This window comes from Nicotiana tomentosiformis, chromosome 4 (assembly GCF_000390325.3).
Source record: "Nicotiana tomentosiformis chromosome 4, ASM39032v3, whole genome shotgun sequence".
In the NCBI taxonomy this organism is placed as follows: Eukaryota; Viridiplantae; Streptophyta; class Magnoliopsida; order Solanales; family Solanaceae; genus Nicotiana; species Nicotiana tomentosiformis.
In genome coordinates, this window is record NC_090815.1 from 49,664,930 (window position 1) to 49,681,505 (window position 16,576).

The 16,576-nt window shown below is 39.9% G+C and overlaps 1 protein-coding gene across 1 annotated transcript; it reads left to right on the forward strand.

Annotated features, from left to right (window-relative positions):
* Positions 1-440: 440 nt before the first annotated feature.
* On the forward strand, positions 441-2,056 carry LOC138909646 (uncharacterized). Its single transcript, XM_070200855.1, has 4 exons — positions 441-627; positions 694-1,136; positions 1,240-1,376; positions 1,834-2,056. Exons 1-4 carry the CDS (start codon positions 441-443, stop codon positions 2,054-2,056), a joined length of 990 nt encoding a protein of 329 aa, XP_070056956.1.
* Positions 2,057-16,576: the final 14,520 nt, after the last annotated feature.

Sequence of the window (16,576 nt, forward strand, 5' to 3'; positions counted from 1 at the left end):
TTCGGAGTTGCTAGGTCTAGAGATTTGTGTATATCTTATATATATATCTATATATATTATGAGTAGGTCGGGGTCCTGTTGCGATCACAGTATATCCATCAGTAGATGCTTGTAGACATATCCTGTCAGTTGGTGCAGTATGTTGGGCTTGTAGGCCTTGTATGTATATTTGGTTGGTTTGTTAGCTGTAGTAGTTATGACAACCTTGCCGGCCTAACTTCATTATATGTTCAGTGCCTCTTAGTCGCAAGTTGGTACGCAAGGATAGATGAGGCACCGGGTGCCGGTCTCACCCCCCATGATCGGGGCATGACAGGAGGCCCTTATGCCCTAGGTGTGGGAAGATGCACTTTGGGCCTTGCTTCATGGACCAGCCCATATGCTACATGTGTGGTATGAGCGGTCACATTCAGAGGGATTGTTGTTCGTCTCACCAGAGCATGGTCAGGGGTGCAACACAACCAGCTAGTTCTGCAGCTACTACATCCGTAACACCTTCTCCAGCTCGAGGCTCACCCGTAGGGCATGGTGCTGCTAGGGGTGGTGCACAGAGTTCAGGAGGACTCAACTGTTTCTATGCTATGAAGGGTCGCCGGAGTTTAGAGGCTTCTCTAAATTTCGTCACAGGTATATTGACTGTCCAATCTTATGATGTATATGCTCTTATTGATCCCTGTTCCACTTTGTTATAAGTCCCTCCCTATGTTGCTATGGAATTTGGGATTGAACCGGAACATCTTCATGACCCATTCTCTGTATCTACTCCGGTTAGTGAGTCTATTATGGCTGCGCAGGTTTATAGGGATTGTGTTTTCACAGTGCGTGGTCGGGACACCGTGGACGATCTCATTGAATTGAGGATGGTTGATTTCAATGTACTAATAGGGATGGACTGGCTTTATTCATGTTTGGCTAAGCATGATTGCCGAACTAGGACCGTTAGGTTTATATTTCCAAATGAGTCAGTGATTGAATGGAAGGGGGATGATGTGGTGCCGAAGGGTAGGTTTATTTCTTACCTTAAGGCCACGACGATGATCAATAAGGGGTGTATTTACCATTTGGTCCGGGTTACGGACATTGATGCTAAGGCACCTACACTTGAGTCTGTGCCAGTGGTGAATGAACTTTCGGAGGTCTTTTCGGATGAGCTCCCTAGGATCCCACCAGACAGGGAGATTGATTTTGGGATTTTGATATGATGCCAAACACGCAGCCTATATCTATTCCACCCTACAGAATGGCACTGGCAGAGTTGAAGAAGCTAAAGGAACAATTAAAGGATTTGTTAGAGAAGGGCTTCATTCGGCCGAGTGTGTCGCCTTAGGGCTCACCGGTTCTCTTTGTAAGAAAGAAAGATGGGTCACTGAGAATGTGTATTAACTATCACTAGCTTAATAAGGTCACGATCAAGAATAAGTACCCACTGCCAAGGATAGATGACTTGTTTGATCAATTGCAGGGTGCTATGTATTTCTCCAAAATTGATTTGAGATTTGGGTATCATCAATTGAATATCATGGAGCAGGATATTCCGAAAATAATTTTCATAACCCGGTATGGGCACTTTGAATTTTAGGTAATGTCTTTTGGGCTAACAAATGCCGGGGTAGCTTTCATGTATATTATGAACCGAGTTTTCAAGTCGTTCCTCAACTCTTTTGTGATAGTGTTCATTGACAATATTCTGGTAAATACACGCAGTCGAGAGGACTATGTCAATCATCTTAGGGCAGTTTTGTAAACCCTGTATCAACACCAGTTATATGCGAAGTTTTAAAAATGTGAATTTTTGCTTGAATCTGTCACGTTCTTGGGTCATGTTGTCTTTAGAGAAAGAATTAAGGTTGATCTTCATAAGATTTCAGCGGTGAAGAATTGTCCTAGACCTACTACCCCAACAGAGATTCACAGTTTCTTGGGCTTAGCAGGATATTATAAGAAGTTTGTGAAGGGGTTCTCTACTCTTTCCTCTCTGTTTACTAAATTGACGCAGAAACCGATTAAGTTCCAATGGTCAGATGCTTGTGAAAGGAGCTTCCAAGAGTTGAAATAAAGATTGACTATGGCATCTATGTTGACCCTACCAGAGGGTACATATGGTTTTGTGGTATATTGTGATGCTTCAAGAATCGGACTTGGGTGTGTATTAATGCAACATGGCAAGGTGATAGCTTATGCTTCTAGGCAACTCAAGAATCATGAAAAGAACTATCCAACACATGACTTAGAACTTACGGTGGTGGTATTTGCATTTAACATTTGACTTCATTATCTGTATGGGGTCCATGTGGATATATTCACGAACCATAAGAGCCTTCAATACATTTTCAAACATAAGTAATTGAATATGAGGCACAGAAGATGGCTTGAGTTACTCAAGGATTACGACATTGATAATCTGTATCATCTGGGGAAGTCTAATGATATTCTGTATCATATGGGTAAGTCTAATGTTGTGGCGAATGCTCTTAGCTAGAAATCTATGGGTAGTTTGGCTCACTTGGAGGCATATCAAAGGCTGTTGACCAAGGAGGTTCATCGGTTGGCTAGTTTGGGAGTTTGTCTTGCGGACTCTAGTGAAGAAGGGGTGATTTTGGAAAATAGGGCTGAATCATCGCTTGTTGTGGAAGTCAATGAAAAACAATAGAATGACCCATTGTTGGTACAATTGAAGGGGGGGATTCATAAGAATAAGACCATGGCCTTTTCTCTTGGCATGGATGATGGTACCCTAAGATACCAAGGGCGACTATGTGTTCCAAATATAGATGGTCTCCGGGAAAAAATCATGATCGAGGCTCACACTTCCAGATATTCCGTGCACCCAGGCTCTACAAAGATGTACCATGATCTTAAGGAAGTCCACTGGATGAATGATATGAAGAAGAATGTAGCGGACTTTGTGGCAAGATGTCCAAATTGCCAGCAAGTGAAGGCCGGATACCAAAGGCCCGGTGGGTTGGCACAAAACATAGAAACTCCGATGTGGAAATGCGAGATGATCAATATGGACTTTGTAGTAGGACTATCTCGCACTCCTCGCAAGTTCTACTCAATTTAGGTGATTGTGGATCGACTCACGAAATCAGCACACTTCTTACCTGTTAAGGCCACTGACACAGCGAAACAATATGCTCGGTTTTATATCAATGAAATAGTCAAGCTGAATGGCACTCCAGTTTCCATCATTTCTGATCGGGGGGCACAATTCACAACTAACATCTGGAAGAAATTTCAGCATGGGTTGGGTACTCAGGTAAATCTTAGTATAACTTTCCATCCATAGACCGACGGGCAAGATTAGTGGACTATTCAGATGCTTTAGGATAAGTTGCGCGCTTGTTTTCTTGACTTCAAAGATAGCTAGGATGATTATTTGCGGCTCATCCAATTTTCCTACAATAATAGTTATCATGTTAGTATTCAGATGGCACCGTTTGAGGCTCTACATGGTAGGAGATGTAGATCTCCCATTGGATGGTTCGAGATTGGTTAAGCAGAGTTGATAAGACCAGACCTCGTGCATTAGGCTATGGAGAAGGTTAAGATCATTAAAGAACGATTAAAAACTACCCAGAGTCGTCAGAAGTCCCATTCAGATATACGTGGTAAGGATTTGGAGTTCCAAGAGGATGATTGGGTATTCTTGAAAGTTTCCCCCATGATGGGGGTAATGTGGTTTAGTAAGAAAGGAAAATTGAGTCTGAGGTATGTCGGACCATACATAATCATTCAGAGGATTGGCCAGGTGGCTTACATGCTAGAACTACCTCCAGAGATATCTTTAGTGCACCCAGTATTTCATGTATCCATAGAGGTTAATGAAGGACTGACTTATGAAGATATTCCAATTACCATTCTTGATAGGCAAGTCCGAACGTTGAGATATAAAGAGATTGCCTCCGTGAAAGTGTTATGGCAAAACCAACAGATTGAAGAGGCTACCTGGGGATCCGAGGAAAAGATGAAGAAGAAGTACCTTAATTTATTTGAATAGCTATGTAATTGTATCCATGATGCTAAGAGCTAACTTTCTACAAATTATCTTCCCCCTGTGCAGCTTATGTTAAGGATAATCCCTCTTGGTAATGCAATATTTATGGAGTTGTTGCCGGTATTGTTTCCATATTATTTTACATCGTTGTATTTTGGTTGTGTTGTTAGGATTGGTTTATGGGATTCTCTGACAGGTGGATAGTCCCAGTTACAGGGGAAACTTTGCCGAAATTTGGGGACTGTTGGTGTGTGAAGTAATAACTATATCACAGTGGATGCTAATGGCAGATTTTGATCCTCATTCGAGGATGAATCATCCTAAGTGGGGGAGGTTGTAAGGCCCCGTAACATTTTTCACCTAAAACCCAGGATTTCATGGTGCTGATTAAGACTTATGTGTTGATGACTGTAGAGATTATTCGCGGCGAGCTTGCGAGCCACAATACGGACTTTTTGGGTTGAATAGTGCTTTAAATTTTTGTAAGTGCAGGGCATTTTCTGCGGTCCATTGTGCGATCGCAGAACTGATATGCGGACCGCAGATCTTCCGCGGAATGTAGAAACTTGAGCTAATTTTTGGACCATTATGCGGTCCATTATGCGGCCGCATAATCATTTCGTGGGCCGCACAATCCATTGCAGATCCAACATCAAAAATTTCCGGAGGGAAGTTCTGCGACGCATTATGCAACCGCAGAATTGGTCTGCGGACCACAGACTTGTCACAGAGTGAAGCCGAAATGTCCAGTTCCGGAGGGCCATTATTCAGTCCATTATGCGGGCCGCAGAAGAGTTATGCGGTTGCATATGCGACCGTAGATCTGTATCAGGGCTTTATTTTGCTAATCTTTTTAACTCGACCCTATTTCAATATATAGTCGTTGAAGACCATTTGTAAGGTAAAAACTTGATATTTTTAGAGAGAGGAAGTGCCAGAGAGTGAGAGGGAAAGTTTCTAAGATTACTGTCCATCAATTCTTGCTCAAAGTTGGAGAATTCACAAGGAGAAACTCACAAGTTCTTCATCCAAGAGGTAAGGTTCCATGTCATAGTCTCAATTTCGAATTTGGGGTAGAAGATAATTAATGAGGGGTGTTATTCTTGGGTGTGAGAGTGTATCTATGCATGCATATACAATCATGAGTTGTGGGAAGGTAGTTGAGAACAAATGGGTAGACCTTGTGTTGTGGGGTGAAGCTAGAAATCATAATGCCCACCTAGTGTTTGATAAAATGCTCAAAAGAGTTGGGAATATGAACTCCTTCCTAATTTGTGATCAATTTTACTATATCTCTAAATAGATCAAAGTTGCTAGGACTTCCGGAACTATGTAGTGAATTAAGGAAAGCTCAAAGTAAGGTATGTTGGCTAAACTTTTCTTTTAGAATTGAACCCCACAATGGCCTTGTAAGTCCCATGTTGCTCATTATAAATCAATTATTCCGAATAAGCCTTGTGTCAAAAGATATGTGCATTCAATATGTATTCCAAATGTTCTTGTTATGTTGAGTTACTATTTGAGAAGGTGATTTATGTATGGGCTATTTGTTAATATGTTATGACTTGAAAACGTGATTCTAATGAAAGCTATTATGTTGAATTGTGTAAGAAATCACATGTGCCTAAGACCATTAATTGCTCAAATATGTACATAAAGTCTTGAATAGAAATGTTTGTTGTCGACGATCTGTGATGATGTTTGAAAGTGAAATAGTAAGTACAGAATTTGAAATACCAACGTGCCAACAATGATATTACAGTTGGGGCCATTAGTGCCAATGAAACAAAGAGGCGAGAACAAGATGTTGAAATGCGTTGTGAGTCAGTTTAATAATAAAAGCTTTTGGAGTATTGTTTAGACACCGAGGAAGGGGAGGTCAAAATAATATAACCCCGAAACTACACGCCGGTGTAGGAGTGATTGAGGGGTGAATCCCCGTGTTAAGGTGATAAGTTTGTTTTCCATTATATGGGATGACAATGATGTGTTGAGATGTTTCCCCTACAATGGGATGAGATTATTTCTAGCGAGATGTGATGTGATGTTGACCCACACGGCATTCTGGTGAGACGACTTAGCCGGTCGGGCTGAGATCGGATGCCATGCCACGCACATGGTGGTATTGTGAGTGGATGTCTCGGGGTGAGATTTTTTAGCCGACCGGCTGAGATCAGACTCCGCGCCAAAAACACGGTGGTGTATTGGCCCTAATGATCTACCAACTTAAAAAGATTAAAACTTACTTGAAATTTACCTTTCCCCTAACTTGTCGCCTTGATGCTGTTGAATCTCTTAAAGATTTCATGTTTCCTTCTCCGTTTACCGTTATTCGTTCTAATGGGAGGGTGTTTAGTTTTACATACTAGTACTATTCCATATGTACTAACGTCCTTTTTTCCGGGGCCACTGCTTCTTTAATGGATGCAGGTGGTTCCATAGCAGGTGGTGTTGATCAGTGTCAGCAGTACACCCTCTCCTCAGCTGACTTGGTGAGCCCCACTTCATTTTGGAGTCCTGTATCTCTTGTCCTTTGTACATAGCATTTTGAGGTATAGCCGGGGGCCTTGTTGCCGGCACTGTCTTAGCACTCTTTTGTTTCGGTAAGAGGATCTGTACACATAGTGTGGGTTGTATCTTGTTTTGGGAAGGTTCAACTAAAAAGTTTATAATCATATCATCTGTTCAACTTTAACTATGATTGTATACTATTCTATTTTGGAGATTTGTTAATGATATAACTTATGGAAATGAATCGGTGTTGTACACATGACCTCTTACCGTCTAATTAATGAAATGTATTATTCTATTTATTCATGGGTGAGTTGGGTAGACGGCATTGTGCAGGCTTGCTTGACCAGGGTAACTTTGTTGAGCGCCGGTCGCGCCCCCCGAGGTCGGGGCATGACAGATGTTTCATGATAATCATACCTTAGGTGATTTAAATGAATTAGAAATGGTAGAATTTGATGTTTTTATGGGCATTGATTGGCTGGTTCTTGTTACGCTACTATGGATTGTTGGAAGAAAGTCGTTAGCTTTTACTTTCAATGAGAGCATGTGGTTGAATAGAAGGGTGATGTTGCAATGCCAAAAGGGAAGTTTATTTCTTACCTTAAGGATCGAAAGATGATCTCAAAAGTATGTATCTATCATTTGATATAGGTGCAAGATATGGAGGCAGAGCCTCCAACCCTTTGATTGTTAATGAATTTCCTAATGTGTTTCCTGATGAGCTCCCGGGTATTCCACCTGAGACAGAGATGGAGTTTTCCATCGATGTGCAACCCAATATGCAATTGATATCTATTACTTCGTAGAGGATGGCTCCTGCTAAGTTGAAGGAATTGAAAGCTCAATTGAAAGATGTTTAGATAAAGGTTTTATCCAACCTAGTGCTCCCCTGTGCGGAGCCCCAGTGCTATTTGTTCGTAAGAAAGAGGTTCATTGAGGATGTGCACTGATTATAGATAACTGAATAAAGTAACCATCAAGAACAAGTATCCACTTCCGAGGATCGATGATTTGTTTGATCAATTGCAAGGTGCTAAACATTTTTGAAAGATTGATCTCAGGTATGTGTATCACCAGTTGAGAGTAAAGGAAGAAGATATTTTAAAGACAGCCTTCGGACTAGATATGGCCATTATGAGTTCCTTGTTATGTGTTTTGTCCTAACCAACGCACCAACAACTTTTATGGATCTGATGAATCGGGTGTTTAAGCCATATTTGGATATCTTTGTGATCATATTCATAGATGATATTCCTGTGTATTCACGATCAGAAGCAGAGCACATAGAGCATTTTACGCACAATCCGAGAGCACAAGTTATACGCCAAGTTTTCCGAATGTGAGTTCTGTTTGAACTCAACGGCTGTTCTTGGGCATATATTATCGGGTGAGGATATCAAAGTCTATATTCAAAAGATCAAAGCAGTAAAGAATTGGCCAAGGCCCACAACTACAATGGAGGTGCATAGCTTCTTGGGCTTATTCATCAACTACCGAAGGTTTGTGGAGAATTTCGCATCCATAGACGATCCATTTATGATGATGATGCACAATGAAGCTAAATTTAAGTGGACCGATGTTTGTGAAAAGAGCTTCCAAGAGTTAAAGGACATACTAACCTTGGCACCAATTATATCTCTTCCTGAAGGACCCAAGGGCTACGTTATATATTGTGATGCCTCTAAAGTAGGATTGGGCAGTGTTCTGAAGCAACATGCTAGGGTTATTTGCATATGCTTCAAGGTAATTAAGAAAACATCAGCAGAATTACCTGACATATGATTTGGAATTAGCGGCTTTCACTTCGCTCTGAAAATATGACATCATTATTTGTATGGAGTTCATGTTGACATATTTACGGATCATAAAAGCTTTCAAGGCATATTTAAGCAAAGAGAGTTGAATTTAAGGCTATGGAGGTGGCTCGAATTATTAAAGGATTAAGGTGTTGAAGTTCTATACCACCCCGGTCAGGCTAACGTTGTGGCTGACATGTTAAGTCGGAAATCCATGGGCACTCTATGACATGTAGGAGATTATAAATTGGAAATGACTAAATACATGTATCATGTGGATAATTTAAGTATATGATTGCTTGACACTGATGGTGGAGGAGTCATAGCTTGAAATGCTGTCGAATCCTTGTTAGTACCTGAAGTAAAAGCGTGAGAATTCGACGATCCATTCCTGGTGAAAATAAGAGAACGCATTCCCTTTCAAAAGAAGCAAGTGTTTGTGCTATTCGAGGACGGAGTCCTTAGATACAAGGACCGATTGTGTGTGCTCGATGTCTGGAGACTCCAGGGCACATAATGGTAGAGATTCACCAATCTTGGTATTCTGTTCACACGGGGTCAACCAAGATGTATCATGATCTTCGGCAGCTATACTGGTGGAATGACATGAAGACGCCGTTGAATAAGTCGGTCAGTGTCCAAATTGCCTACAAGTTAAGATTGAACACCAGAAACCAGGGGGGTACTTCGGAATATGGAAATTTTGACCTTGAAATGGGAGATAATTAACATGCATTTTGTTACCAGATTACCATGATCATTCCAAAAGTTTGATTCCATATGGGCTATTAGGGATCGGCTCACCAAGTCAGCTCATTTTCTACCTGTTAAGACTACTTTCTCGGCAAAAGATTATGCTAAGTTATATATCAAAGAAATAGTTCAACTTCATGGGGTTTCTATCATATCAGACAGAGGTGCCTAGTCTACAACTAACTTATGGAGATAGTTTCAAAAAGGATTGGGTACAAGGATCAACCTTAGCACAACATTCCATCCATAAATAGACGGTCAGGCCAAATGCACTATTCAGACGCTCGAGGACATATTACGAGCCTATGTTTAGGACTTCAATGAAATTGGGAGGATCATCTACCACTCATCGAAATTTCTTGCAATAACAGCTACCATGCTAGCATTCGGATGGCACCGTATGAGTCCCTATATGGACGAAACTGTAGGTCTCCTATCAGCTTGTTCGAAGTTGGTGAAATAAAGTTACAGGGTCCTGAGTTGGTACAACAGGCTGTAGAAAAGGTAAAAATGATTCGAGGTCGATTATTGACCGCTCAAAGCATGCAAAAATCTTACTCGGATAACCAACAATGAGATTTGGAGTTCACCATAGGAGACTGGGTATTTTAAGTGTGTCACCTACGAAAGTCGTGATGAGTTTTGGCAAGAAAGGTAAACTCAGCCCCGTATAATCAGACCATATCAAATTATTTAGAAAGTCGGTGAAGTGGCTTAAAAGCTTGAGTTGCCCCCGGAATTAGAAGCAATTCATCCGGTATTTCATGTGTCCTTGCTTCGAAATTGTTTGGGCGATCCTTCTCATATTACCCAAATTGAAGATATTCAAGTCACTGAAGACATATCTTATGAATTATTCCGGTGGCCATCCTAGATCGCCAAGTTTGTAAATTGGGAACCAAAGAGGTAGCTTCAGTTAATGTAATTTGGTGGAACAATAATATAGAATAAATGGCCTGGGAAGTTGAATAATATATGAAATCTAGGTACCCCCATTTGTTCCATACTACAGGAGACAACAATGAAACTACTGTAACAGACAAAACCCAAAATGACTAGAGAAGATTGCAATGAGGATTCAACATTCGAGGATGAATGTTCCAAGAGGGGGATGATATTATGCCCCACGCTATTCCCCCATGTATGAAGTTAAATAATAATGAGGTTTTAGTACAACCAATCAGCTGGCGGCACATTATCATGCAAAGGGGTGACTGCATTTGACCAAATTGTGCCAGCTGTCCCACTAGGCGTAGCGGCCGGTACGAGGCAACACAATCACATCACGAGAATTACTTCAATAAATCTCCGCACCAAGGCATAACACCTGAACATCAAAGGTTAGCAATCATGCGATCTCTATTGTACTAATCAAGCCTCTGCAAGCCAATACACAACGAGTCTTCTACCACACACATTCTTCTCATGCGGTACTAGATAATGCTAGCATGCTTTTAGCCATCTGAAAGCTCCAGTGCTATCTATAACTCATGACCTTCCTTTCAAACTCGAATCACAACCTTGTCTATTCAATCCCAATTCCACACAGTTCATCACATCTATCATGCTATAATGCAAAAGTTCGAGAATCTTATTATCAACTCTGAATAACGACTAGGATATACACTCTATCAACCATTAGCAAGATTTCTTCTGATATAAAAAGTTCGATCATATCACTGTATTGCATAACCGATATAATATAGAAATACCCCGAATCCCATTAGCAATCCAATACAAATCTCGAATCCTCAGTCACACATAGATCCAAAAATTCTTATATAGTACGTATCGAATCTTGAACCCATTTCAATCAACCTCGAGAGTCACCCACTCAGACCTAGTTTAAAATGCACAACTAAACATGCCGAACAACCAGTGCTCCATTAGCACATGTATACCCGAAGAGAAGCAAGTGAGAAAATATTTTCTCTGCCCACTACATCTACATGAAACATCAATCCTTATAGTTCCACAACCTTTATATAGCCATAAGGTGCAATACATCACATGTTCAAAAAATTCCTTGCTCGCATCATCCTCGACGTCATCCTCTTTAAATCATATCTAACCTGCAAGCATCCCTTAGTCTACAATCTATAATAACACATGACCAAGTGATCCAATCATCGATGGTAGACTCCCTCACTTGGCTCTATGTCACGCCTCATCCTCGGGAAGCACGACCGGCGCTTAACCGAGTGAACCCGGTCTAGCAAGCCTGTTAGATACTTTCTACCCAATTAACCCATGATCAAGAGAAAACGTGATTTCATTAATAATACAGTAGGAGTCTCATTCATACAATCCTAAATCATTTCATTAACCATTGCACTTTTAAGTCCCAAAATACACATTTCTTAAAGTTCAGGCGGAACAGTTGATCAAACACAACATGACTTATTTAACATTCCCAACGCCCATATACAACCCACATAGTGTCTACGGAGCCTCTAAAGATACAAAAGAGAGTAAAGATGGTGCCGACAATAAGGCCCAGCTATACCTCAAAAAGTGACCCTAATATAAATAAAAGGTACAATACATGACCCCGGAATGAAATGGGGCTCACCGAGTCCGCTGAGAAGAGGATATAGCACTATCCATGGTCTGCACTATCTGCTATATAACCATCAGCATCCATTTAAAGATGCAGCACCCCCGACAAAAAGGGACATTAGTACCGTCGAATAGCACTAGTATGTATAGCTAAATACCAACTCAATAGAATGACTAATACTACAAGAGGAACAGTAAAGAATTCAATATGGGCTTCAAATAATAGTAAAACAACAAGTTAAGGATCATATATATTTTCAAGACAATTTCCATATTACTAGGTTGGGTGACCTTTAGTACCGATGTCTTACAATTCACAATACCTCCGTATTCTTACACAGAGTCCAATCTCGGCCCGATCGGCTAGGCCACCTCATTGGAGACATTACCATAATTTTATTCACAATACCAGCGTGTTCTTACATGGAGTCCGATCTCGGCCCAATCGGCTAGGCCATCTCATTGGAGACAGTACCACAATTTCATTCACAATACTACCGTGTTCTTACACGGAGTACGATCTCGGCCCGATCAGCTAGGCCATCTAAATTGAGACATTACCTTTTTCAGTCAATCATCTCATATCTTACTTCATGTACTTTTGATTCATTAACACTAGTGATTACGATTACAAAGTCATTCTTGGCACTTGGCCGTATTTCATAGTTCTAGACGCCTTTTCCACATTCAATATCATTATCAAAATCAATAAGGCTCCCCATTCAAGACATTAAATTCACATATGAGCAATTTGGGAATCTTAGGCACATAGAGGCTTTTCATAGAATTTGGCATAACAACTTTTATTTTGATCTTAATATGAAGTCTTAATATTTCTAACACATATTTCACATTTTTAAACACATCCTCAATGACAAAATAACTTGATGAAGCATTTAGAATAAATATTGAACTTACATCCTTCAACACAAACACGTTAGAAATTGCCAATTCTATAATGATCAAGGGCTTACTCCAATTACATGATCACCGGCGGGTTCGATTCTAAGAAGAAGGGGGCTTAGCCAACATACCTTAATTGAGCTCCTTAAAACTCTAAGATGTTCCGGAATATTAGCCACTTCAATCTATTTTAGCAATATAACAAAATTGAACCAAAATTAGGAAGATGAACATGGTTTTATCTCATTTGAGCATATTATTTAACACTAGGTGTGCATCAATGCCTTAAGGCCCTTTTCTTTGTGGAGGATTCCATCCTTCCCCAACCCATTCTCTGCCATTTTCAGCTCACAATCTTCACACATACTACAAGGATACATGCATGCAAGGTAAGCACTCCCATCCCCATGAATTACCTTACTAATGGCCCATTCTAGTTACATTTTGAAATTAAGAGTTTGGGTAATAGAATCTTACCTCGTATGAAGAAGACCTAGATGCCTCCCTTGATAATCTTCAAGAATTTAAGTGAGAATTAGAGAGCAATGTGATAAAGATCACTTCTCCCACTAGGACCCTCTCTCTCACTCTAAAAATATCAGAAAATATGATCAAAATGGTCCATGGGGTTCGTTTTAACGGAATAGGGTCAGGTTTAAAAACTCCAAAAATGAAGCTCCGGAACAAGGTCTGTGATCGCATAATCGATATGCGGACTACATATCGGTCGCATAATTGCCGACCAAAATGACCAATAATCTGTATGTGTCTACGGTCACTATGCGATCGCATAGTCGACCGCATAATTGCTTCCAGACTAACCCAATTAACTGCCTCACTCTATAGCCATTATGCGGTCCGCAAAGTAATTCTGCGGTCGCATAATGGACCGCGGAAACGCATAACACTGCCAAACATCACCATGAAGAATTTCTATAATACACAACATGTAAAACCAATTCGGCACCGCGAAATATTATTTTTCTCTTTTTGCAAAACTTTTTCGGGGCCTTACACTCTAAGACACAATCACATAACCCAAGAACCTACAATGACTTCTCCTCCTTAGCTACAATGATCCCATATTGTTGCTCGATTGAATTTCTCATAGGCTCATGTTGCACCTACCATAACATATCCATCCACATTAAAATTTCGAGTTTGTATTACACACCAAAATAATAATCAAGTGTTCACATTCCCTTAGTAGCTCAAACAAACCCTTTCTCGTCAAATTCAAACTCTAAAGGTGTAAGAAGTCATCACTAAGATGAACTGCACAGACTTAGCCATTTTTCACAATGTTTCAAATAAGATCAAACATCCCCAAGGTATGTGGCATTCCTACCTTCAAAACCTACAATGTTGCTTTAAACCATGATACATCATCGTGCCAGAAGAATGAATATAATACTGCTTGCAATGAGTTTCCTTAGAGATTGACTCCACTAACCCATCAAACACCTAGAACAAAAATCCGACCCTGAAGTTGCAATGCACTATCATCACTGAGGACCAACTCCTTGACACCACTCCGCAACAGCGTGTCCCAAAGAACAAGCAAATGAGGATTATCAAAGTGAAAAGCTCATATACGCTTAAAAACGAACGATCGCTCAACCACACAAGTAATAACTCTATTAGGCTCATAAATATCCTATCTCACAAATATATAATCCCAAACCTGAACATCGGTAGCCAAGTGCCTCTCCTTCACTGGAACAAATGTCTAAATCCATGTCACGAACCTAATCACCCTACCATTCTTCACCAACACATGTGAGACAACCGTGTGAAGTATCAAAACACACTATGTAAGGCCCCGTACCCGTGTGCAATACCAACACTAAGGTTACAATAGATGAAAATCCATCCACAAAGCGACAATATTAATCTGCCCTCAAAGCATGCTAGAAAAAACATCCCGCACCACCTCTATAGAATTATCACACTCATTGGTGCCAATTGATATCGAGTACTCAATATCTCTTACGAATGAATAGGAAGGAACTGAAGATATAGGCTACAAGACGAAATAAAGTTAAATGATAAGGAATCAAGAAAGTGAAAGTTTCTAAAGCCTTATTGCCTCTCGCAGATAGATACTGACATCTGTGTATCGATCCACAGGCTCTACTAGGCCTGCTCATGATTAGTGAGACCCTTAGAACCTAGAGCTCTGATTCCAACTTGTTATGACCCAAAATCCCACCAAAGGTTGTGATTGCGCCTAACCCACTCGCTAGGCAAACCAACACTAAACAACCATAAAAGAATCCAATTATTAATGACAGAGACAAAGTTACTTGTTCATGAAGTGAGTTATATCTTAGGTTGATTCCATCTGATATTTGATGGCGATGTGAGGCCAATGAGATATTATTACTTATTTATCCTAGTGTGCTATATAGTATATTTTATGGCTATGTGGCAGGTTTGGTATAGTCCATTTTATAGGGGAGATTCTGTTATAATTTTTATAGGATTCATACGGGCTAATTTCTCTCATGTCGCCTCTACATTCGAGGATGAATGTTCCTAAGGGGGGAGGATATTACATCCCGAAGTTTCATACGTTAAGTTGTATCGTAAGCTAGTCGATGTAAGCTCGAAGGTAAGAATATTTATAAGGATTATAAGTGTTTGTACCATGTTTAATAAGTGTTAAGTGTATGTTGTAAGAGGTTATAAGTTAATTGAATTGAAAAGAATAAGTTTTGGCAAAAGTTTCCGACTTATGGAGTGACTTATGAATCGTACATAGGAGGTACGGACCGATGTTATAACCCGTACTTTTGTGGTAGAACTAACAGTTGTTAACATTCTAAGAAGATCTTGATGAGGTATTTGAATCTTATAATATTCGTATGATAAGTATTGAAGTCAATCAAGATGTAAAATAAAACTCGACAAAAGTTATCGCAAGTTACGTTTATAAGTTTACTAAACTGTTGGTCTAATGTCACTGAGCATTTCTCCCATTACTCTTGAAATTACTATGGTATCCACCCACCAAATTGAAGGTCTCTGAGTCTAGTTCCAACTCATTAAACCTCTCATCGATAAGCTATCAGAATAGAGAAATATTCGTATTTTCATGAAACTGCACAAGCAACCCCTTTTGGGACCCACATAGGCGGTGGGAAACTCCTTCTGATGTATAAATCGGGGGCTTCCTTATCTCATTTCATTATCGACACCAACAGATCATAAATACCCCAAAATACTCTCCAAAGGGTTCCTACATGGTCCAAGGGCAAAACCAAAGGTAAACAACATAAATAAAGCGTCGTGAATACCGTGGTGCTAGTAGAATGTAGTTCCATCGCATTGTTCTTGTGTTGGTTGTTTTTCCAAGTTGAGGCAGCATAAAAAAAGGCTTGTTCTTTCTGTTTGAGGTAATATTATTCTTTACCCACTTGTATTTGAAGTGTATTTAAGTCCTAGCTAAGTTGTATGGATGGAAAAGTGCAAGATAACACTTGGTTATTGTGTATGAAGTGATTGTAGTGTGTTGGGATATTTTATGGTATTATTTTATGGATAAAAGATTGAAAAATAATGTATATATATTTTTTGTGTTCTGGATATGTTGGTTTTGGTTGTTTGGATTTGAGGAAAGTGAAAAAATAGGGGGAGGTGTTGTCAAAATTATTATAGACGAGCTTGTCGCCCTTTGTGCCGATTTATAGTTTCCATAACTTAACAATAGTTTCCTTATCGCATGTTGTATTTTCTGGACTGCTTTGGAGTTTATTTTATGTTGTATTATGGTTGGAAATCATGAAGTAAAACTTGATTATGTTGTTAATGTTGTTTCTATGAACCTGGAAAGAAAGAAGGGTTTAGAGTCTCTTTACTAGTTGTAATCCGAACTTGTTGCTCGATGAATCATTTTTGTTGATTGAAAAGATAAATGTGTAGTTGATGGTTGTGGTGATTATTGTTGTCATTGAGGACCTAAGGATTGTAAAAGAAAAAAGGGAGATGCTGTCTGTTTTGTTGTAAAATAAGCTTGTCGTTCAATATATGATAGTTGTATCATTCGTAGCTT